The sequence below is a fragment of the Oreochromis niloticus genome, linkage group LG3 (assembly GCF_001858045.2).
Source record: "Oreochromis niloticus isolate F11D_XX linkage group LG3, O_niloticus_UMD_NMBU, whole genome shotgun sequence".
Classification (NCBI taxonomy): Eukaryota; Metazoa; Chordata; class Actinopteri; order Cichliformes; family Cichlidae; genus Oreochromis; species Oreochromis niloticus.
In genome coordinates this window covers 31,891,160-31,915,927 of record NC_031967.2, presented here as the reverse complement: position 1 = coordinate 31,915,927, position 24,768 = coordinate 31,891,160, and the positions used below count along the sequence as shown (strand labels likewise).

General features: G+C 40.0%; 2 protein-coding genes across 2 annotated transcripts in view; both read left to right on the top strand.

Annotated features, from left to right (window-relative positions):
• The window catches only part of LOC100704455 (serine protease 48), a 57,810-nt gene extending 56,640 nt beyond the window's left edge, over positions 1–1,170 (top strand). Inside the window, exon 7 of the mRNA XM_019352465.2 lies at positions 1,121–1,170. Within this exon, the coding sequence (XP_019208010.1) occupies positions 1,121–1,170 (50 nt within the window). The remainder of the gene's footprint in view (positions 1–1,120) is intronic.
• A 9,642-nt stretch (positions 1,171–10,812) lies between these two features.
• On the top strand, positions 10,813–20,013 carry LOC100704722 (polyserase-2-like). The gene is made up of 6 exons (XM_019353228.2): positions 10,813–10,904; positions 15,454–15,474; positions 15,852–16,023; positions 17,614–17,891; positions 17,981–18,138; positions 18,541–20,013. The coding sequence occupies exons 1-6, from the start codon at positions 10,826–10,828 to the stop codon at positions 19,447–19,449; spliced, it is 1,617 nt and encodes a 538-aa protein (XP_019208773.1). The 5' UTR covers positions 10,813–10,825; the 3' UTR covers positions 19,450–20,013.
• The last annotated feature ends 4,755 nt before the right edge of the window (positions 20,014–24,768 follow it).

Below are 24,768 nucleotides of genomic sequence, written 5' to 3'. Positions count from 1 at the left end.
CTGTGTTACTCTGCATTATTCTGTGTTACTCAGTGTTTCCCTGCATATCTCTGCTCTGCTTTCTTCGTGACTTTTCTGTGTGCCTCCGTGAGTTATGGTTTTGTGTTTTGCTATTATTAGTTTTGCCCAGTTTAGGTTTATGTTCAGTTCTGCCCTCACCATGGTTATTGTTCACTGTAAATAAACCTCAGTCGCACCTCCACCGCTGTCTGCAACTTGGGTCCTCATTCTTTCCACCACACGACTGCTGCCTCAGCCGTGACAACTATATTACTCTGTTTGTGTCGGGGGACCCGATCCTTGGGGTGGACCAATTTTTGGTGCAGCATGTTTTGGGATTTAAAAGTCACAGAGACACGGTGTTTAGAAAAAATGTGTCTCAACTAATCCGATACTTCTGACACATATGGGATCACTACAGGTTTTCGCTTGGGCAGCGGTTGTCCTTCTCTCCTGGATCGGCTGGAGCTTTCTTTAGGTGCCTTTCCAGCTTTGACAAAAGTCCAGCTGGGATAACCACATTTACTCAGGGCCTTCTTGATGTGCTGTTCTTCTGCCTCCCTGGCCGCTGTGTCAGTGGGGATGGTGTTCGCTCTGTGTTGTAGCGTCCTGATGACACCCAAAATGACAAAACACTACGTCCAGATGAACAGAATCAACTTTTGGAGATTTACTTACCTGGATGATTGAGCATGCATCAAGACTCCTTTTTAAATAATTCTGCAATGTGAAATTATTTTTAAAAAGTTGTCAGACACTAGAGATTTTGATACAATCTGATGAAAATCTTCTCAAATCTTGTTGTGTTGAGGAATTTATATTAACCAAATGCTTTAGTTATTAAATCATGTATCATTTTAAAGAAGCTTTGGTGGTCATGTATCATTTTGTTTTAATTTTATTCACTTGCAGACAACAGGAACCAACTCTCACAAACCATAAGCTCATAAAGTTGCAGACAAATCAGTGCAAATCATTTGTATATTTGTGGATCATATCATACAAAATTCTAATGAAACTTATTCGTAATTTTAAACAGGAAGATCTGGAGTCACAAGTCAATCAACCTTCACTCTGCATACTTTAAATCTCACTGCACATCTATCATTCTTCCTTGCAGACACATCTGTGCAACCCACCTCCATTTCCACCTCCACCTCCAGCATCTAGACTCCAGGGGGCCCTACCCTCCGGGGGGGGGGGGGGGGGGCTACCCTCATCCCTATCACCACTGGGATTCCATGTTTATGTTCAGCTCCTAATCATTTCTCCTTACTGAAATTTCTCTCCATACTCTGCTCTTCTGCTCAGTCCTGAAATCCATTTTGCTGCTGTGCTCTGGATTTCACTCAGTCATGGTCCTCAAATCTTTCTGTGTGTTTCCACCATTTCTCACTCTCACCTCTTTGATTTATCTCTCTCCCACTTAGTAGGCTCTCTTGTTACTGTGTGTGTGTGTGTGTGTGTGTGTGTGTGTGTGTGTGTGTGTGTGTGTTTACTTACCCCACCTTACCTTACAGGGTAACACACTGACCACACCTGATGCAATCAACCTGTGAGGTATCTGTCAATCAGCTGACTACTATTGAAGCTGTGACCTGGCCTTCAGTCTTCACTAGTGATGGGCAAAGCAAGGCTTCATTAAGCACTGAAACATTCAAAGCATTCAAAGAATTGTATTTAGGCTTCAAAACAATCTGAAACCCATTTCCACAGTGACATCTGCTGGCCAATTTGGCTATCACCACATCTTGAAGATGCTGTTGTGAGAAACAATTGTGTGTACAATTCAAATCAATTCAGATAATACAAACAGGGACCCTTAAAGTCACAGCAAAATTAATAATGAGAAAGAGGGTATTGTTTTCTTTTACACATGCATAATAAACAGAAGCAGCAGTCATTTATTCAGTAATTACAAATGGTTAATTAAACACTGAAATGCTCACACCTCGCAATAACTGAAAGCAGAGGGTATGCCGCCTGTCAAAACTAGCGTGAAGCTTGTAAAAGCTTTGTTTGCTCATGGTCATGTGACCTGGGTGTTTTGTTCAGAGCAGTTTTTCAAAACAGCTGAACCTCAGAAGCTCAACACGGTGTCTTTTTAGGGCTTCCCAGCCCTAGTTTTCACCTGGGTGTTGTCTAACTGTGGTGGTTATCTCTTTGATGCCTTCGTTAAAAGATTTCTAATGTCTTTTAACAACATCAATTCAACATCATTGTAAATAAAATCACTTGCACAACAAAGTTGTGGTTTGAGTTCGACCACACATATTACAACACAATCAAATTTTGGTGAAAGCTTACGTATGACTGTACAGTGTGATTTTGAAACTGCAAGAACCACAGGACAGATGAAGTTTGAAGATGAAACGTCATGAACCAATGTTTAATGTTAAGTTTGTTACATCCCTATTAAATTGACAAATATATGAAACTATACAGTCTTGTTTGTCTTTTTTTATGTGTCTTTATTATATGTTTTTTTTAAAAAAGCATTTATTTTGTTTAAAACAGATATATCAGAAAAAGATTATTATAAAATGAGACTGAACAAAACATTTTGAGTTACAATGTCACAAAACTGTCATGGTCCTGGATCTTCAAGCATGTTTTTTTAGGAGCACCCACACAAACTCCACAGAAAGGCCCCAGCCAGTAAGTGGATTTGAACTCGAGACCTTCTTGTTGCGAGGTAGCAGTACCAACTAAAATATCAAAATGTGAATTTAGTGTTTTCAAGTGAAAACATTGTTCTTCCTGTTAAACTTAATCGTGTGTATTTGACCTCTGCAAAAAAGACTGAATCCAAAAATCTTGATCGGATTGAAAGTAAAAAGCAAAATATTAAAAATAAAATCTTCAGACTGTGAAGAAGATAACTCTTTTGGGTGTGACAAATAATATTTTAAAACTGACATATTATGATATTCATGTTAACTTGCTCATTATAATATTGTGAAAGTTATAGGCCTACTGTGAATCTTAAAATTGTCATTTAGACATTGGGTAATTTTATGTAATCTATTATGGCACAATGTTTTATTGCAATACTTTGTTGTAATGCAGCAGCAGGTCCAGAAGCTCTTTTTTCATTGTCGATGCCAGTCAGAGGTAGCTAGAATGACTTCTTGACATTTTTTGTTAACCTTCAGTTTTCCTAGTAGAAAAATGTATCTGTGTTTTTGTGTGTGAATGTTCCAAACAAACTGTGGTGAAATTGAAAACAAACAGTAGGAGGAATGGTGCAATTGTTGTTAGACCTGTTTTTTTAAAAAAAAAAAAAAAAAAAAACCTGATATTGACCTGATATCTCCAGGAAAAGCAATGTTTCAGAGAAGCTCAATAGAAAGTGAAAATTATTCTTTTAACAGAATGAATGTTTTACATTTCAAACTCTGGACACTGGACAGTTCACTTTTCCTCTGCATTTTCTCATCTCTTCATTCAAAACACACTGTTTATACAATAGCATGTTCTTCAAGTTCAAGTTCAAATTCACATTTTATTCGTAAAATACATAGTCGTATAAGTACAACATGCAGTGAAATGCTTGTGTCCAGGGAGGGGGGGAGGGGGCTGCAGACAAAAAGCATTTGTCAACATTTTTTTTTTTCAATTTAATGAATTTCATAAATACACCCTTTTTGCACACGCTCTTTTCTACTCAGTAATGTTGCTGTCAATATTCCGATATTTGTTTATAATCACCGCTGTCAGTCCTTGATATTTACTATTGAGTGATTTGTATATATTGTGCATTTTCTTAAATCTGTAACATATTGTACTGTTAAATAGTCTAGTTTGTTTCTGTTATTGTTACTGTAACAGAAACAGACTGTAACCCACATAATTTCCTTAGGGATTAATAAAGTATGCTGATTCTGACTGATTCTGAAAGCCTTTCAAGCACAATATGTATCAGGATTTTGAATGTTAAAGAAGGGCAGATAGGGTGACTAGCCACTATATTCCATCTAAAAACTTAAGTCCAAGGGATCATCCAGTGTGGGAACTACACATAACAGGCAACTTAGCAAGGAAACCTTTTTTAGCCAGGTAAGTCACAAAATCACATTTCACAAGATCCACTGTGAGCTTTGCCTCTGTCAAACAATCAAACAGTGCCCTAACTCTCTGCATATGAGAAACCTAAGAGTCACTGCAGACCACCAAGTTTTTGTTCCTCAAGCCAAACAGCATCACTTCATAAGAATACAGCCCTGATGGAATAATAAATGTTGCCACTTTCTGTTCTCTTTTTGACAGGGGAATCTGCCAATAGCCTTTCAGCAGATCAAACTTACTGACATACTTGGCTGAAACAACCTGTTCCACGCAGTCCTCCATCTGAGGCAATGGAAAAGACTTTGGTCTTGTGACCCTGTTAACTTTTCAAAAGTTATTAAGAACCTGGGTATGTTATCACGCTTATGTACCAACAAACATGACGATGCCCAACTAGAGGCAGAAGGTTTTTTAAATATGTTTATTAAGATTTTTGATTTAAAGAAAACAAAACAAAACAGACAACACAACAACAAGGGCAAAAAAAACATAAGGCAAAAAATTACACTGCATCAACAAAGATACTACTTCAACACTGGCAAGATACAAAAATAAAACACTGGGGTGGTAGACTGAATTATCAATCAAAGAAAGCTTTGTTTTAATACATGATCTAAAAATGGCTGCCACACATTAAAAAACTTACTAAGTTTGCCCTCTAATCCATCTTGCTGTGCGGCTACCGTGCTAACCACCGTGCCACTATGCTGCCCTTGTTCTCTAATGTATACCTAATTCTCTCCATATACAGTAGAGCAGTCAGCCACATTTTGAATTGAGGTACAATGTCAGATTTCCAGACAGTCAAGATAATTTTCTTAGCAATTACCATTCCAAACAGAATTGTAGTTTGTACAGCAGAGCTGAGGTGTAAAGGGGAAGAGGAGGATCCAAACAATCCAGTTATTGGGTATGTATGGGCAGAAATCTGTGCCATCTTAAACTGAATTTGAATAAGTTAAATTCGAATTTCAATTGCTCAGATTGAATCTGAATTGTAACTTGAATAAATGCTTAATAGATTAGTAGAACTATGTTTTACTAGCGGACCAAAAGTGTTACTGACGGGAATCTACAGCATCTTGAGCTGAATTCAGACTTCAGAAGTCATTCGTCATGTCGAATGACCAGTGGATAAACTCTCAGGCTGGTAATAAATGTATTACATGTATAAGAACAAGCGTCATGTTAACAAATGATAGCCGTACTGTAACTTTTATGCTTATTGTAGCTGTTACCTAAAATGCTAATTTAGCGTAGTTTGCCCTGGATTCAGCTTTGACAAACAAATATGATCGACTGTTTCTTGTAGAATTCCAAAGTTGTCATCTTGTACCCTCTCAGAGCCCTGTATGCTTGCAGAGACCCCTACAGTAGTTAAACATGCAAAACAGTGTCCAAACCTTTGTATTTGAGCTTTATTTATGTCTTACACAGCATCAGGGGGTGGCTGTAGCTCAGGAGGTAGAGCAGGTCACCTACTGATCGGAAGGTTGGTGGTTCGATCCTTGGCTCCTCCAGTCTGCATATCAAGTATCCTTGGGCAAGATACCAACCCCAAGTTGCTCTCCGATGCATCCATCGGAGAGTGAATGTGTGTGAATGTAGTTAGATAGCACTAAGTATAGATAAAGTGCTTGTGAGAATGGGTGTGATTGGGTGAATGTGGCATGTTGTATAGAGCACTTTGAGTACTCCGAGAGAGTAGAAAAGCGCTATATAAGAATCAGTCCATTTACCAAATAAAGAAAATCAGTCCAGTCCATCCCAACACTTTAGCTAAAGTGAATAGTTAGTCTAATTCATTAGTGCAGCATTACTGGATCACCTCTGTTTGAAGTGATATAATACAACTATCACTGAAACAGCAAACTTTGTAAATAAATAAACAACACTTCTCATTCTGTAAACGTTTGGCCACAGCTGTAGATTACACTATCAGTGCTTGTTCACTCTTGACAATTTTCAAAATATAAAATTAAATTTCAATTTAGTGATGATCATTTTCAAATCAATAATTTGAATTTCACATTAGGCTAATTCAAATTCAGTTTCTGAAGGCACAGATTTCTGCCCATAGGTCTGGCTCTAATGTGCAGTTGTACATATCAGAAAAACATTTAAAGATGTCCAACCAATAGTTATGCAATTTGGGACAGGTCCAGAATAAATGGGTAAGAGTGCCTTCTCCAAGTTTACAACGATCACATTTTGGACTAATATGTCTATATCATGTTTAAACATGTACTCCACCTCAGCATTCAGATATTCATGCTTCTCAGAAGTAATCCTATAGAAATGCTAGCAAATAGCCTGTGTCTCCCCTACATTCGTGGTGATCGTGGCTCAAAGAGTTGGCAGTTCATCTTGTAATCGGAAGGTTGCCGGTTCAAGCCCCGGCTCAGACATTCTTGGTCGTCGTGTCCTTCACCCGTTGCCTACTGGTGGTGGTCAGAGGGCCTGGTGGCGCCAGTGTCCGGCAGCCTCGCCTCTGTCAGTGCGCCCCAGGGTGGCTGTGGCTACAATGTAGCTTGCCATCACCAGTATGTGAGTGGGTGGATGACTGAATGTGTAAAGCGCTTTGGGGTCTTTAGGCACTAGTAAAGCGCTATACAAATACAGACCATTTTACATTGATAACATGCTCCACCCAGTCTGTACAAGAAAGCACATCACCAAACGAACCTGAATACTTGAGATAAGGTCTTTAGTTTAGCCACCTGAGCATTAGTTAAATGACCCAGATGACACCCCAAGTTCTTAAGGGTCTCTTTGTGAAGTTCTAGAAACATAATGACATTAAAGAAATACATCTCGAGTACCTTCTAAACATTTTGAGTAAATCATGAACTCTGTGCCATTTTTGTACAAATTAGTATGATTAATATTTAAAACAAGACATTTTCAAATTATTCTTGTAACATATGTACTAGTCACCAAATCTATTGCATTTTAAACAAATCATTGCATCTTAAGATTTTTTGAGATATTTCTTAAATTTTTGTAGAATACTTGAGTTTAACACTCGTGCATACATATAAACATCAGTAAGATGTGTTCTGTGTTTGTTCTACATGAAGTTCATGTCAGAAAAGGATGATTCAGAAAGATAAGCTGAACCAAAAAGCCAGGCAATTTCCATTGCTGCTGGGCATACACCTTTGTACAGACTGGAAGTCTGAACTCCTAACTTTAAGACCATCAGGATGCAACAATCTCTACCTGTCGAGCATTCAAGTTAAACATTGCACTTAGCTGCTCAGCAATTCATGTTATGTCCACTTGGATGAAAGGATCTCAAATGAATTACACAAGTGTTTTGAGTTGATCAAAGTCACAAAACCCTTGCCCAGGTCTGTTTATGATTTGAGACTCATAAACAGATGTCTTTATAAACACAGAGTCATAGAAGGTCTTTAAAAGCGCTCCCTGTACTCCAAATGACCTCAGCCGCCTCAGCAGGTAGAGTCTGCTCTGACCCTTCCTGTAAAGAGCATCGGTGTTGTGGCTCCAGTCTAGCTTATTATTCAGGTGAACACCCAGGTACCTATACGAGTCCACTATCTCAATGTCCACTCCCTGGATGTTCACTGGTGTCAGTGTGGTGGGTCTGCGTCTCCGGAAATCCACCACCAACTCCTTGGTTTTCCCGGCGTTGATCAGCAGGTGGTTCTGCTGACACCACTAAACAAAGTCCAGAGTCCACTGTCTGTACTCTGAGTCGTCCTCACCTGTGATGAGGCCGACTATGGCAGAGTCGTCAGAGAACTTCTGTAGGTGGCAGCGTGGGAAGTTGATGGAGAAGTCTGCAGTGTAGAGGGTGAAGAGGAACGGTGCCAGCACAGTTCCCTGTGGGGCCCCCGTACTGCAGACCAGCATGTCAGAGACACAGCCCTGTGACCTCACATACTGTGGACATTCTGCGAGGTAGTCCAGTATCCACTGGGACATGTGGTGGTCCACTCCCGATAGCTCCAGCTTGTCCCTCAGAAGTCGTGGCTGGATGGTGTTGAAAGCACTGGAGAAATCAAAGAACATGATCCTCACAGTGCTTCCAGGCTTCTCCAGGTGAGTCAGAGCTTGGTGCAGGAGGTAGATGATGGCGTCCTCCACCCCAATGCCAGGCTGGTAAGCAAACTGCAGCAGATCCAATGAAGACCTCACCAGGGGACGCAGATGCTTTAGAACCAACCTCTCGGGGGTCTTCATCAGATCTGATGTCAGGGCTACCGGCCGGTAGCTGCTGAGGTCCTTGGGATGGGTGGTCTTTGGTACCGGTACCACACAGGTCTTCCACAGCGGTGGTACTTTCCCCAGTGACAGGCTCAGGTTGAACAGATATCCTAGGATGCTACAGAGTTCATCTGCACAGCATCTCAGGAGCCTGGAGCTGATGCCATCTGGACCTGCAGCCTTACGCACCTTGATCTTGCAAAGCTCGTTCCTCACTTGAAGTGCTGAGATGGAGAGAGGGGATTTTGGGGGAAGGGGGTGTATGTTGGAGTCCACAGAAGCCGGGGGTGGGTGTGATGGCTGGGAGCTGAGATTTGTGAAGTCCTGTGATGAAAGACAGGCAGGCCCTGAAGATGAGGGAGATTGCAGCAGGGGGGACGATGCTGGGGGAGGGGTGGGTGGTTGATCAAAACAATTAAAATATTTATTTAGGTCATTCACCCACCCCAAGTCTCCTGCACCCTGGGGGGCTGGTTTTTGTCCTGAGATTGTCTTCAGGCTGTTCCAAACCCCTCTGATGTTATCCTGTTGCAGCTGCTCTTCCATCTTCCTCCTGTAGTTTTCCTTTCCTTGCCTTATCTTCCATTTCAGTTTCTTCTGCACAACTCTCAGCTCCTGTTTGTCTCCAGATCTAAAGACTCTCTTCTTCTCCTTGAGGAGAGCCTTAATTTCAGGATCTATCCATGGCTTGTTGTTAGAAAAACACCGTACCTTTTTGATGGGTATGGTGTTGTCCACACAGAAGTTCATGTAATCCGTAGTGCAGTCTGTGATGCTGTTGAGGTCATCCTCCAGGGGGCTGCAGAGGTTGTCCCACACAGTAGAACGGAAACAGTCCCTCGGGGCCTCTTCAGTCTCTGCCGACCATTTCTTTACTGTGCGTTTCACAACTGGTTCTCTGTGTACTAAAGGTTTGTACACAGGCTGGAGATGAACCAGATTGTGATCTGAGCTCCCCAGTGGAGGGAGAGGTGATGAGCTGTATGCCTCCTTGGTGTTGGCATACAATAAGTCCAATGTTTCATTGTCTCTGTTGTGGCAGGTGACATACTGGGTGAAGGTGGGGAGAGTGGAGGACAGGGAGATGTGATTAAAATCCCCAGAGATCAGGAAAAGGGCCTGAGGGTGCTGTGTTTGGAGTCTGCTGGTTACAGTGTGCAGGACCTCACAGGCTGCTGCAGCGTTAGCAGAGGGCGGGACATACACAGCTATCACAATAACGTGTGTAAACTCTCGCGGTAGATAGTACGGTCTCATGCTAACTGCTAGCAGCTTAATGTCCTTACAGCATAGCGTCTCTTTGATAGATAAATGCCCAGAGTTACCCCATCTATTGTTCACAAACACAGCCAGACCCCCTCCTCTCTTCTTACCACTCTCTGTTGTTCTGTTGGCCCGGATCAGATGGAAACCGTCGATGTTTATGTGTGAGTCCAGAGTTAGCGCAGTTAGCCACGAGTCAGTGAAGCACATCACGCTGCACTCCCTGTAGCACCTCTGATGTCGGGTAAGAGCCGCCAGCTCGTCTACTTTATTGGGGAGAGATCTCACGTTTCCTATAATAACAGATGGAATCGCTGGCCGGTACCTCCACGCGCTCTCTGGACACAGATGCCATGAAGAATGTTATAAAAAACACGATTGTCCATAGAATTCTTAGCTCCATTGTGGAGTAGTACAGTCCACAATAAAAAAAAACTGAACAAGAAACACAATAACAACAAAAAAGAGAAAAAGAAGGACTGGTCAGGTCGGAGCTGCTGATACTTGCTGCCAGCTCGGAGCGGCGCCAGAAGTGTATCAGTTTCAAATCTATATTAGTGCAAACGTTATGGGTTAAAAAAAGAAAGAACAGCCATTTTTTAACTTCAGAGCTCAGTTTGACTAACAACGTAACAGGAAGGTTACTCGAAAATGCATAGTCTAATGGTTTAAGTAAGTCAGTAGGAATGCTGTTAAAGTGGGCAAATGGCAACATGGAACAAGTTTCCCAACACTGTTTATAGCAGACATGAAAGTAAAAGTAATGACACAAATGTTACTAGACCAGTTTGGTGTTTTTCTTTTTTGCTTCTTGACAGCATTCCCCCCCCCCAAAAATAAAATTGTTTCAGAGAAGTACAACACAAAGTGAAGAATATTTTTTTTAAATGCAAACCCTTGGACACAGAAAAGTTGAGATCTGTGAATTTAAAGTGATTAACAGAATGTGGCTGTGATAAGAATAAGGTGAGGTTGATTACAGCAGAATATTGTATTACTCATATCTTTAGCAGTGATTCTGATTGATTGTTGCAATCATGTGAAAACCTAGGGTTTGCTTTTATTCCCTGGAAATACAAAAAAAGCAAGTCCCCATTATCCTTATAAGGATAATTTGAAAAATATTTTATTCACCCCTTGTTCAAGCAAAACTTCATTACCAGCTCTCTGACTTTTTCTTAGAAAGCTAATGCAACTGTGACGGGGTGGAGCTCTGGGTGGAGCTGAGAATAATCTTCAGGTACTTAAATGTAATTATAACATGACAGAGATTCAGTTAACAATGGCTCTCCATCAGTTTTTGTGTTGTATTGCTGTGATGACTATTCTCTCATGGAGAGGTGAGAAAGAAAGCTTTATTTTTCTTTAAACACTTTAGTTATTTCGTTGTTAGGTTGAAGAAGTGTTTGATGAAGTAGAGATATAATAAAATACTGGAAAAGCCACTGGAAATTAATGGATTAATGGATGGTATTGTGTATTGTTATATATATATTATAATATTGTTATATATTTCTGATATTTTGCACATTGATAATAGTAATAATACGTTTTTTGGACTGTTCGCTATGAAAGGGCAGCGTTAGCAATGATTTCATAAATATCTAATTTTATAATGTATTTGAGGTAAATTACTTGGTTTCCTTCAAATCTCTAGAAATCCAAGTTTTTCATGTTTACTCAATTCAGTAAATTCTTTTTTTGTTAAGTGAATCATTCTCAGAGTACAGACATTTCACATTAGATAACTTTTTATTTTACATTTCCCCATTTGCCTTTTAAACTATATTTACTATTTGATAAATCATTGTTTAATTTACCATTAGCCTTTCTGTGTGGTTATTGTAAAGCCCTGGTGATGATTGTAAAACCTAATACATATAAATATGTTATTCTAAGGAGCTTGGAAAGAAAAGTGTCTGGACTTCTTTAGGTTGCTTGAAAACGTTTCACCTCTCATCTGAGAAGCTTCTTCAGTTCTAGGGTCAAATGGTGGAGAGTCCCAGATTTAAGCCCTGTGGGAGTATCCCCTCCGAGATGGACAAATGGTCCTCCTAATGATCACATGAGCCAAGGTGTGAAAATAGGTGTAGGTCACAATCAGCCAGGGTTTCAGGTGAGCTCACTGTGAAACCTAGCCCCACCCTATCATGTGATTTCATGAGGTCAGATGGCCCAAGATGTGAGTGGGCGTTAAGGCGTCTGGGATGAACCAGTTTTTGTCTGAGTGTGTTGCTCGAATGGTTTATCCGAAAGACAAAACTCCTAAACACAAACTTAACAATGTAGTGTATGCTGTACAGTATAGCGAGGAATGCCCAGACCTCTACATTGGAGAGACCAAACCGCCACTTCACAAGCGCATGGCATGACATAGAAGAGCCACCTCCATGGGACAAGACCCGGCGGTCCATCTGGATTTATAGGACAAAGGGCACTCTTTTGAGGATGGGATGGTTTGAAAGAGGAGTAAAAGAGGACATTTATTGTGAGCGACCATCTTTGAACAGAGGCAGTGGCTTACGACACAAACTGTTTGCCATTTATAATCCAGTTTTGAGATCCCTTTCCAGACACCGTAACGCCCACTCACAAATGGGCCATCTGACCTCAGGAAATCACATGATAGGATGGGGCTAGGTTTCACAATGAGCTCACCTGAAACCTTGGCTAATTGTGACCTACACCCGTTTTCACACCTTGGCTCATGTGATTAGGGTAGAGGATCATTAGGGGGTCCTTTTGTTCCTCTTGCGGGGATACTCTCACGGGGCTTAAGTCTGGGACTCTCCACCATTTGACCCTAGAACTGAAGAAGCTTCTCAGATGAGAGGTGAAATGTTTTCAAGCAACCTAAAGAAGTGCAGACGCTTTTCTTTCTAAGCTTCTTAGACTACGATGACCTGGATGACTGAGAACCTTCACAGACATATGTCAGTGTTAGCATGCTGAACCCTATGCTGGACCAGCAACGGGAGTTTTTTTAAAGGTCTGATTCACCAACAGCAAGATAACTTTAAGACATTTGTCCAATTAATCATGGATGGAACTAACAAAAGGTTGGACAGCATTCAGCAAACTAAAAGAGTCTGAATTGGCAGTCAGCAGCATATGCGAGGAACACAAAGAATCAACAACCAAGATGGATTATTTATTTATTTGTCTATTTGATTGATAATTGTTTAATTATCAACCAAATATCAATAATTGTGGATGGTTAATGTAAAGCTCTGGTGATGATTGTAAAACCTAATACATTTAAGTATCTTATGTTTAAAAATAAGCAATCATAATGGGAAAATAATTTTTATCTTTTTTTTAAACATGTAATAAAGCTCTTAATTATATCCTTTAAAACTTAAGCAAAACGGCTGTCTCCAAACAACACTTTGCATGTTGACTGAAATAGTGATGGGACTTCCAGCTCTTTTTAGAGAACCGGCTCTTTCGGCTCGGATCACTAAAAAGAGCCGGCTCTTTCGGCTCCCAACTGGCTCGTCAGGTTGTTTTGTTGCTTTAATTAATTTATCATTAACAACAATATTAAAGTATGCACAAAAGGAATTACTAATGTAAAAAAAAAATGGTTTTATTTATATATGTTTATATATAAATATATACGGTGGCCCCTAGAGACAAAGCACGTACAAACTCCAAAAAGCACGTACAAACTCCAAAACACATTTCTAGCATTAACTGAACTTCCAAAACAGAGCTACCTAGATCACTTAAATTACACAATTGAAAGCATATGTGTATTGTTTGTGTATGTATACACAAGCACTCATATATATTCAAATAATTTAAAAAAATGTTCATTTACCTGTTACTACCACACACCAAATCCGGTCACTGGTACTTCCTGGCTTGTGTAGCCACTAGGTAACAAAAGCTCAACACTGCGCCGAGCATCCTGGAGCACTTCTGTTGTCTTTTGTATATGTTTTGGAGTTTGTACGTGCTTCTGAGTTTTAACGTATTTTGGAGTTTTCACATGTTTTGGGATTTGTACACGCTTCGGAGTTTGTACGTGCTTTGTCTCTAGCGTTCACCGTAAATATACTTTTATTTATTAACTTCACATAAAATTTAATAAATAAATCATATAATACAAAATACAACTATTTACATTTCAACTTTTAACTATTTAAATTTTCAGCTTTTTTCTGTTAAACAAATTTAAAGTGAAACAACACAAAACACTGCAAACCACAACACAATTAAATATAAATTAAAATATGAAAACAAAAAGAAGATGCACATTCTCTGTCATATGGGCCTGCATGAATAAACTTTCTAAATCCTAATCCGCAACTGACAATAGTTGTGGATGATTACTATACCTTTCTAATGTGGCGTTGTTGTCCCTGGCTCTCTTTCTCTCTCTTTCCCTCCGGCTCTGTTCCTGTGCTGCTGCGAGTGTAACTACTGCCCCTCCCCCCTCTTCCCAGCGCAAAGCACAAGGCTCGCGTGCGGAGTGAAGTGAAAAAAAAGTGCGAGAGAGGGTGAGAGAAAAAACCCCCCCACGTCGTTCACTTCAAAGACCCGGCTATAAGAGCCATTTCGTTTGCAACCGACACATCACTACACTGAAATGCTTTGACAAGGAGTGCTAATTGATGACCTGTGAATCACCCAATCATGTTAAAACTGCATTACAAAGCAAAAATGAAAAACAACTTTTTTATAAACATGGTCATGTAGTGGTTAGCACTGTCATTATATTATTAATGAGTGAATTGTCAGAAAAAATATGACTAAATTATTTTATTTATCGCATTAAATTGTAGAAGTTTTAACAAAAATCAAGTCAACTAATTAACACCGGCTGAAAAACAAGCACTAAAATAAGTAAAGCAAGAATCCCTCATTTGACCTTTGTCACAAAGTTTGGAAATATACAAAGAAAATGATTGTTTACATAACAGTGTTATGTACATACTTTGTCAATGATTCTTGGAATAGTTATTGTCCAGCAGTTTCCTGCAGTTTCCCATAATTTTTGTGTGGTTTGTTCCCTACTTTCAGGTTAAAAATGTAAGTTGTGTGGTTTAAAAAGTAAAACTGGGAGTGTTGTTTGCATAGTCACTCATTAAGACCAGGTTGAAATGCAAATGTTAATTCTCTCCTGCCTGTCATCACATGGAGTCTTTCCACCTATAACTAAATAAATAATTACTGCGGTAAATGTACCAGTTGTTGGATTTGGATTGTCCCTTTCACGGCACTAAATTTTTGAACCAGAGTGTTAAAATAAATTGCAAATGTACCGCTATGACTCTTAATTTATTGGAAAGTGGAAAGTGTAAATGCAGAAAATTATCATTAGTTTTATGCACAGTGCCAGAGCTTCCTGGTTAACAGCTACAGCAGCAATTTGTTGCTCCATTTGCCAGTTTGTCTACAGTAGATGCAACGACAGTACCAAAGCTTTCCCTCTCCTGCACTACAGTAGCATTTCACTGAGGCCTAAAAATTTTTATAGCTGAGGCTAATATATTTCTTGCATTATTCATTATAGCAATATGCTATAATGCTGTTATATTTAAAGAAACCCTGGTTATTGCAAAGAAATGCATGGATTTATGTGTAGAAAGTGATGGAACTTCCATAAGCACTGTGACCACTGGTAGATGCACAAGATATTACAACTGGTTTTCATAAGCAGGGGATATCATTCACAGATATCATGGATCAGCCCCCAATCAGCCGGGAATCCACCAAGTATCTGTCATGGTCCTGTCAGGAATGAGGTGGCCATCTGGCTGTATCTGTAGCATTGTTTCACTTGGAAGAAATTAATGAAACTAGTTTGAACTATTTCCTTTCTCACAGATGCAAATCATCTCTTGCTGTTTTGTTTAACATATTTAATCTTCTCATTTTTAGGTTGTCATTCACAGCAGCTTGGTAAGTAAATGAAACAATTTTACAAGATTTTCAAGAAACTGGAGGAAATATAGACTTTTATGACTATTTGTTTCCAAGACAAAGAAAATATGCTGACTCAAATTTTCTCAACTTTTCATTTAAAGCAGTGAAGTGGTAAAATTGTATAACTCATCTATATACCACAGTTTAATTTCACATTAACAACTGTAAGATGTAGGGAATAAGGACCTTTCAAAGCTAAAAAGTAGTCAGCATATAGCTAGAAAAGTTTGTATCTTTGGATCAGACTTAGCCTTCCAGAGTTGATTAACATTATCGGTCACCTCTGAGTAGTTTTCATGTTGTGGCTGATCAGTGCATTCATTGTTTAACTGACATTGTTTTTCTTCTGTCAGCCTGTGGCAGAGCTGTTAAAAACAGCAGAATCATGGGAGGTCAAGATGCAACACCAGGAAGTTGGCCTTGGCATGCCATTGTAGTAACTTATGGACCTTATGGATATATTCAGTGTGGAGGTTCACTAATCACCAACCAGTGGGTCCTGACAGCTGCTCGGTGCTTACCATCGTGAGTCACTGTTGAACTTTTGAAAGTTTACATTTTTGTTGAAAATGATGATGATAGGTATTAGTAGGGATGGGTATTGATAAGATTTTAACGATTCCGATTCCATTTTCGATTCTGTTTAACGATTCGATTCGTTATCGATTCTCTTATCGATTCTTGTTTTTAAAAAGGAGAACACTAAGGTCGATTAGCTTAGAACTGTTTTATATCTTCTCTTTCAACAAGATAGAAATTTAGGAGTAACATGGCCTTACAAACCCAACAGTGAGATCTTAAGAGATCCAGCCTATGGCTCTTCAATGGGGTGTCACAGGGTCCCCGGGGAAAATTGTAAACGTAAAATAATAAAATAAATATTCTTCTGTAGCAATAACAAAGTATAACATAAATTATTCTGTAGCAATTACACAAGAATATCCAGTAATGTCCCTGTCTACAATTAAACACATTCACTTACCATCTGCTGTGGCAAATGGCTGCAAGGTTTTGACCACAAACTAGTCACTGCTCGGTGACATGCGGGCCTGAAAAGAGACGCTACCGGTAGACTGCAGCGACAACTGCCAGCGAGCGCCAGCCAGACTCTGTCTGTCTGTCTCATCATGGTCACCTAAATGCACAATGGCAGGTTTTGTAATAAAGCAGATCGTGCTAACATAATATGCACTGTTAGTTGATTATTTACCTGCCGCATTAACGGGAGATGACGTGCAAACGTTACCGCTGCTGCTGCTGGGTTGAGATTCACGAGTCCGGAGCGGAATTAAAGACATTCATTTAAGTTCATCGCGTGTTTTGTGAGCAAATGCTTTTGCATATTCGTAGTATTTCCTCCCTTAATGAAATATCTACTTTGCAAGTATTGCAAGTTGCCCTGAACGGATGACAATCCGTTGTCGTAAAGTATAAACAAACTTTTAAGCGTTTGAGCCGCTTAGGCACCGTGTTTCCTGCCAGGTACGCTCCGACGCTCCGCAACGTGGTGACGTCATTCGGGGCGACTGGAATCGATAAGGGAATCGTTTGCAAAAATGGCAAACGATTCCAAGGAATTGAAACAGTGGGAACCGGTTCTCAACAAGAACCGGTTTTCGATACCCATCCCTAGGTATTAGTAACTGTGAAGTATAGTGCAAAACGCTTACTGTTTACAATTAGCTTGACATTTCTTTACAGCCAGATTTTCTTTTCCTTTTTAACTTCTTTCCTGAAAACAGTCAAAAGGTTTTTAAAGTGTTTTGCAACGTAATACTAAGGCTGTGTACGCTGAAGGTGTAGCTATAACAAGTAAGAGACCCTGTTGAGAGCTATTATAGCATGAACATGTAGAATGTGCTGTGAACAGATCAGTCAAACGATATGTAGAAGCAGTTTGTCTCTGTGAGATCAGATCTCAGGCAGGTGTAACAGCAAGATCACAGTCTAACATGGTGAATGAAAACTGACATTTCTGATTATTTATATATTTATATATTAAACACCTTTAGACAACTGTTGTTGTGATTTGGTGCTAAGGATATAAAGAAAATTCCATTTGACTGAATAGCCCATTTATCATCTATAACAATTTTTTTTCCTGTCTGTCTCAAGTTCAAGTTACAACACTGTGGTTCATCTGGGACGCTACAACCAGTCAGGTTCAAATCCAAATGAGCTGACTCAGAAAGTGGAAGACATAGTCTGCCATTCTCAACGTCCCGATTACTACTACTACTACTACTGGCCATACAATAATGACATTTGTCTTCTGAAGCTGGCGTCTCCTGTGATTTTCACAGACTACATTCAGCCGATATGCTTGCCCTCAGAAAACAGCACTTTCTACAATGGGACCAGCAGCTGGGTCACCGGTTATGGTTATGATAATTGTAAGTTACAAAATACTTTTTTATTTATTAATGTAACAATACTGATGATGGATTTGTTAAAAACCTTTTACCTTTTTCTCTCTGATTAGATTATCAACTTCCCAACATCCTGCAAGAAGTTAACGTACCAATATTGGGAAATATTGAGTGCAGATGCTACGTTGGAGACTCCAACTACTGGCTTCCCAAGATTACAGAGAACGTTACCTGCACTGGGCCCAAAGTTGGATGGAAGGGTCCATGTTATGTAATGGATTACTTCTAGTTACACTTTGGGGGAGCAGGGGTCTGTTTCTGTGTCAGGGATCAACATTGTATAAACTAATAATGTCTAGTTCCATTATTTATAATAAGAAATACATTTTTTAATATGGCAGATCGAAATTGGCAATGTAGTTAAATGAAAGTTAACTTCACTGCCAATTTAACTCCTGGCGTGAATTTTTTTCAGTTTTCCATTTTATCAAATGGTGTGCTAAACTGAATGTGTGCCAGGTTATTGGCTAATGCTAACAAACATGCTTTTGCACGGTCCATCCATACACCATATAACTGGGTCTCAGACTAATGCTTCAGCAGGATAGATATTACTGAGACAGATCCTCTTCTGGAAGTTACTGACCTGTCTTTACAATTTTTCTTTTCACAGGGAGATGAAGGGGAACCACTCATGATGAAGGCAGGATCAGTCTGGATCCAGATTGGAATTACTAGTTATAGTACTTGTATGGGACCTTCAATCTACACTCGTGTATCCCAATACCAGAAATGGATCAGTGACACCATCACCGGGACACCACCTGGTTTTGTTACCTTCACCTCCCCAGGAACTGACAGCGACTTAAACTTCAGCTGCCCAACATCACCATCTACAACCATCCCTGCCCCTTTTAACACCACTGTCCCTACCCCTTTTAACACCACTGTCCCTACCCCTTTCAAAACCACTGTCCCTACCCCTTTTAACACCACTGTCCCTACCCCTTTCAAAACCACTGTCCCTACGCCTTTTAACACCACTGTCCCTACCCCTTTCAAAACCACTGTCCCTACCCCTTTTAACACCACTGTCCCTACCCCTTTCAAAACCACTGTCCCTACCCCTTTAAACACTACTGTCTCTACCGCTTTCAAAAGCACTGTCTCTACCCTTTTTAACACCACTGTCTCTACCCCTTTTAACACCACTGTCCCTACCCCTTTAAACACTACTGTCTCTACCCCTTTAAAAACCACTGTCTCTACCCCTTTAAACACTACTGTCTCTACCCCTTTAAACACTACTGTCTCTACCCCTTTAAACACTACTGTCTCTACCGCTTTCAAAAGCACTGTCTCTACCCTTTTTAACACCACTGTCTCTACCCCTTTTAACACCACTGTCCCTACCCCTTTTAACACCACTGTCCCTACCCCTTTAAACACTACTGTCTCTACCCCTTCCAAAACCACTCCAACCACACATAGCAGTGGTGAAAATCTGACCCAATTCACTCACTTTACCTCTCTGTGTGTTTTTGTCATGTTGCTCCATCTGTGTGGTGGAAGTGTAATGTAATTCAGCACATTTACTCAAGTTCTGTACATAAATACAAGTTTGAAATACTTGTACTTTACTTGTGTTCACAGGTTTCATAAGGTTTTGGAACTGTGAGATAAATGTTACATGTTTTACTCCAATATATTTAAAAGTTAAAGTCATTTTTTCTCAACTAAAAACATGAAAGCTAAATAAAATATTGGGCTTTCTTTTAAATTAAATGATTAATTAATACAAAATGGCTAAAACAGGAACCACATAAAAAGCTGTTCTTTTTTGTCTTTCCAGTCTCCTAAACATTGTGATTTTCTATTTTTATGTTTCAACCAATTTGTTTACCTAATTCATTTTTGATCATTTTAAAGTTTTGACTATATCTTGGACAAACTGTGGACTAACAAATCAAATCATTTTTAAATAATTCTGGGAAGTGAAATGATTAAAAGTTGTCAGACGCCAGGGCTTTTGATCAATTCTGATGCAACTTCACTTAAATCTTCTCAAATTTTGTTGTGTTCAGGAATTTATGATATTGAAATATATAGAATTATTAAAACATGCATAATGTTAGAGTAGCTTTAATACTCATGTACCATTTTATTTTAAATTTATGCACTTGCAGACAACAGAATAAGTATGAACACTCTCATTGTCTCAAGATGGCGTCACGGATGGCAGCCTTGGTACTGCACTCTCTCGCACTTTTGTTTTTTTTATTTTCTGCGCTTTTCGTCACTTTCCACATCGCTTTCTCCAGAGATCAACAGCTAAACATGAGGCAGTCATCTCAAAATAGTTCTTTTCCTTTTTTCATAAACCCAGAAAGTGTTTTGGAGATTTTAGTCGGAGGCGCAGTGGCTCTTTGTGGCTCTCGGAGGAGACGCAGACGGGGGACTCGTGCTGGTGAAACTACATTGGCGGGGATTCCTCACGGCACTCCCCTCCATTCACCTCGCTCTCTTCCAAACAAAGTTGGCAAATTGCTGCTTTTACACCAGATTAACAAGGACATTGCACGCTCTGCTGCCCTCTGCTTCACTGAAACCTGTCTCAGTGAGCGAATCCCAGACGCTGTCTTAAATTTGCAGGGCTTTGAACTTCACCTGGCGGACTGCGAAACAGAGCTCTCAGGGAAAACAAAGGGTGGTGGAGTCTGCTTCTACATTAACAATGGTTGGTGTACTAATGTCACAGTATTACAGAAATACTGCCGCCCAAACCTGGAAACGTTTTTCATCACCTGTTTACATCCCTCCTCAGGCTAATGCGAACAACGCACTGTGCAAACTGACTAACCAGATCACCACCCTGGTAAGAAACTTCCCAGATTCCTTTACAATTGTCCTTGGGGATTTTAACAGAGCAAATCTAAACCACGAACTTCCTAAATATAGACAACATATAGACTGCCCCACCAGGGACAACATCACACTGGATCACTGTTACACCACTTTAAAAGATGCCTATCGCTCTGTCCTCCGGGCAGCTTTGGGACATTCTGATCACTGCCTGGTCCATCTTATTCCAGTTTACCGACAACAACTCAAACATGCCAAGCCTGTAGTCAAAACTGTGAAGAGGTGGACTAACGCTGCAAAGCTGGAACTGCAGGACTGTTGACTGCACTGATTGGACTGTTTTTGAAGCTGCATCTGAGAATCTGGATAAGATGACTGACACAGTGACGTCATACATTAGTTCTTGTGAAGATGTGTGCGTGCCAATCCAGACCTTCACATACAACAACAATAAACTATGGTTCACTCCTAAACTCCAACAGCTTCGTAAGGCCAAGGAGGACGCCTACGGAAGTGGTGACAGGGCCCTGTACAAGCAGGCCAGGAACACACTGACCAGGGAGATCAAAGCGGCTAAAGGATCTACTCCCAGAAGCTGAAAGAACAGCTCTCAGCCAACGACCCGTCAGTGTGGCCTCATTCAGGATGGTGATGAGTCTGAATACCAGCAGGAAGTTGAGCGGCTGGTACTATGGTGCAGTCAGCACAATGTGGAGCTGAACACGTTTAAGACTGTTGAGATGACAGTGGACTTCAGGAGACATCCCTCAACACTGCTCCCCCTCACCATATCAGATAGCCCAGTGTCAACTGTGGAGATCTTCAAGTTCCTGGGTACCACCATCTCCCTGGACCTGAAGTGGGAGACCAACATCTCCTCCATCCTCAAAAAGACAAAGCAGAGGATGTACTTCCTGAGACAGTTCTACACTGCAATCATTGAGTCTGTCCTGTGCTCCTCCATCGCAGTCTGGTATGGTGCAGCCACTAAAGAGGACAGGTGCAAACTGCAGTGGACTGTACGAGTATCAGAAAAGATCATTGATGCACCCTGCACCTGTGGGTGTGGCCAGTCCTCCAGCAGGGCCCCACCCACCAGGCCTGAAGGTGCTTGTAACTTGGCCCACAGAGAACAGCTGCACACACATACACACATGCCTGCCTACATACAAATGTGGACAGAACAGTAGCACAGAGCAGAAGACACACACATCAAATAATAATGATGATCATCCTAATAATAATAATAATAATAATAATCCACACTGCTCACGGACCCCGAGTCCCCGGAACCGGGTCCATGACACTCACACTGCTAGACTGCAACAGCACCTTATGTACATTCTGTGGTATTTATTCACTTCATTTCTGTAATCCTGTATTTTATGTATATAAGATTTAGATTGGTTATTTATGGTTGGTTTATACACCTTTGTGTATGTATGTGTGCATATGTGCATGTGTATGTATATATATATGTATATATATATGTCCAAATCCAAAATCCAAATCCAAATTATTTATATAGCACATTTAAAAACAAAGTTTGCCCAAAGTGCTGTACAGAAACAAAGGAGTAAAACAGAAGATAAAACCACTGACACTTACATAAAAACATAATAATACACATACTAAACATATCAACCCACATCAGTCTGAACGTATAGAAAAAAGGTGTGAATCACAATTCCCAGGCCTATTAAAATCCGATCATATTTAGGCACAATGTCAGCCAAAAAACATCAAAATTCATTTAAAAAGTCTTTGTTAACCTTCGGTGGGCGGTAGATTACCGCACACACAACGGGTTGAGAATGTCCCAGTTCAAACATCAGAAGTTCAAAACTAGAGGGGGAAACGAGTACATGGAGTTGCTTGCAGTGAAAGTTATTTTTAAAAACAGTCAATATTCCTCCTCCTCTACCTGATATCCTTGGAGCATTTAAAAATGAGCAGTCGGAGGGCAATAGTTCAGAAATGAAGCTAGACTCACCAATTTTCATCCATGTCTCAGTCACAAAAAGGAGATCAAATCCATTTGAAAAAAAGAAATAGTTTATGGCAAACGTTTTATTTGCTAAGGACTGGGCATTTATTAAAGCCATCCTCTTTGGAGCTGGAGTCTGGGCAGAAGTAGTCTGTGAAGACCAAGTTAATGGGCGCAAATTCACAAAGTTTATTCCACAACTCCCAAGACGTGAAAAACACCAGTGAGCAGGCTCACGTCCACCCGAGCCTGCGACAGGAACCAGACAAGGGGCAACAGGATCCAGGAGACGCCTTGGGATGCAATGGAAAAGACAATAATCCACTGGAGCAGCCGCTAGAGAAAAAGAAGGCGAGCTTTAAGCACGTTTACCGCGGCATGTGCGACGATGCGTCGGGGCAGGAGGAAGCGCTCTGCGTAGCAGGTAAGCGGGAACATCAGCCAGGGGTGGTGGATACCCTGTTGTTTGTCCTTGCTGATTAGTGGGAAAATATTGAAGATCCAAAAGTTTTTGGCCTTCATATACCAGTCGCGAGTTGATTTGGGTGGCACAAATTGTAAAAAACAAAACAAACAAAAACAAAATTGACAGAGACAGATGGCAAGCCACACACTCCATCTTTGTCTCCACAAGCAAATGGGAACTATATATATATATATATGTATATATATATATAAATATACATATAAATATATATATATAAATATATATATGTGTGTGTGTGTGTGCGCGTGATGTGTGTAATGTGTTGTTATTTACGTTGCTGTGAACCAAATTCCTTGTATGCTTGTATTACCTCCTCAACATGTCTTAAAGTTCCCCAGATGCCTGGTAATGAACGAATCTTTTGATTCAGGTGTGTTGACCCAGGGTGAGATCTAAAACCTGCAGGACACCAGCCCTCGAGGCCTGGAGTTCGACACCCCTGACTTACCTGGATGATTGAGCATGCATCAAGACCATCGTTAACTACAATTCGGTTGTCATAGATTTCTAATACACAAACCCTTCACCCAGTGTTGTCATTATTTGCAGGTCTACCTGTCATAGTATTTCACATATTTTTAAATATCTTATTAATTACAAATGTCTCGTTAGTTTATGGTTACACAATTAAAAGTTATTTGGTTAGAGTTGGACATTAAACTCTACTTGATTAAATTTACAAAAATAATGTTTGTCATAGTGACACCTACCTCACTTTTCTACAACAAAAAATACAATAAAATAAAGACAAATAAAACAAAATACATGTCCTATTGAAATGCATTACTTCGTAGTTAATAACAAACACAAAAAAACCTGACTATTTCACTAACTTGCGTGAGACCATACTGGAAAAACATACGGATGTGTGATCACATGTAACTTCTGTTTTGGCATCACTTCAGTGGCTTCCAGTGCAGTTAAAAATAGAAACTTGAAGAACTTAAAAAAACTCCTTTTGTTGACTTAACAAATATGACTTACCATATTTGTCAGCATGTCAATGACATGCTGACAAATATGTGAAGGGTATCAAATAATTGAGTGCTCACAGTTGTTCTCACAACTAATGAATAAATAACCTAAAGGAGATTGCATTGAAATGTTGATTATACCTTTATGTGAAGAGATACTCAACTATTTAATTAGACATTAAAGCACAACTAGAGGATAAAACACTTTCATTTCCATTTCGCAATATAAAACCTGGAAAGACATGCTCAGTAATTATCTGCTGACAGACACAGTCCCTGTAGGGACTGCGTTCGTTTGTAGCTTCACTTTGGCTCCACCTAAAGGCAAATTAAAACATAGTTTAAAAGGGAAACCCCACCATTAAATAATGAACTTGTTGTTTCTTCTTTTCATGTAAAAGATAAACTCATCTAGTCATGTGTTTATTTAAATATTTATTTTGAATACATCGAAAATAAAACCTATGAAAATACTTCTCGTGGGCAGTAAGGGTGGGTTCTGGCCACAGTAGGAGTGGTGTAGCGTCATGTAATGAGTAGCTCTGAAACAGGTTTACATGCTCCTGGATTAATGCATAGCTTACCACAAAT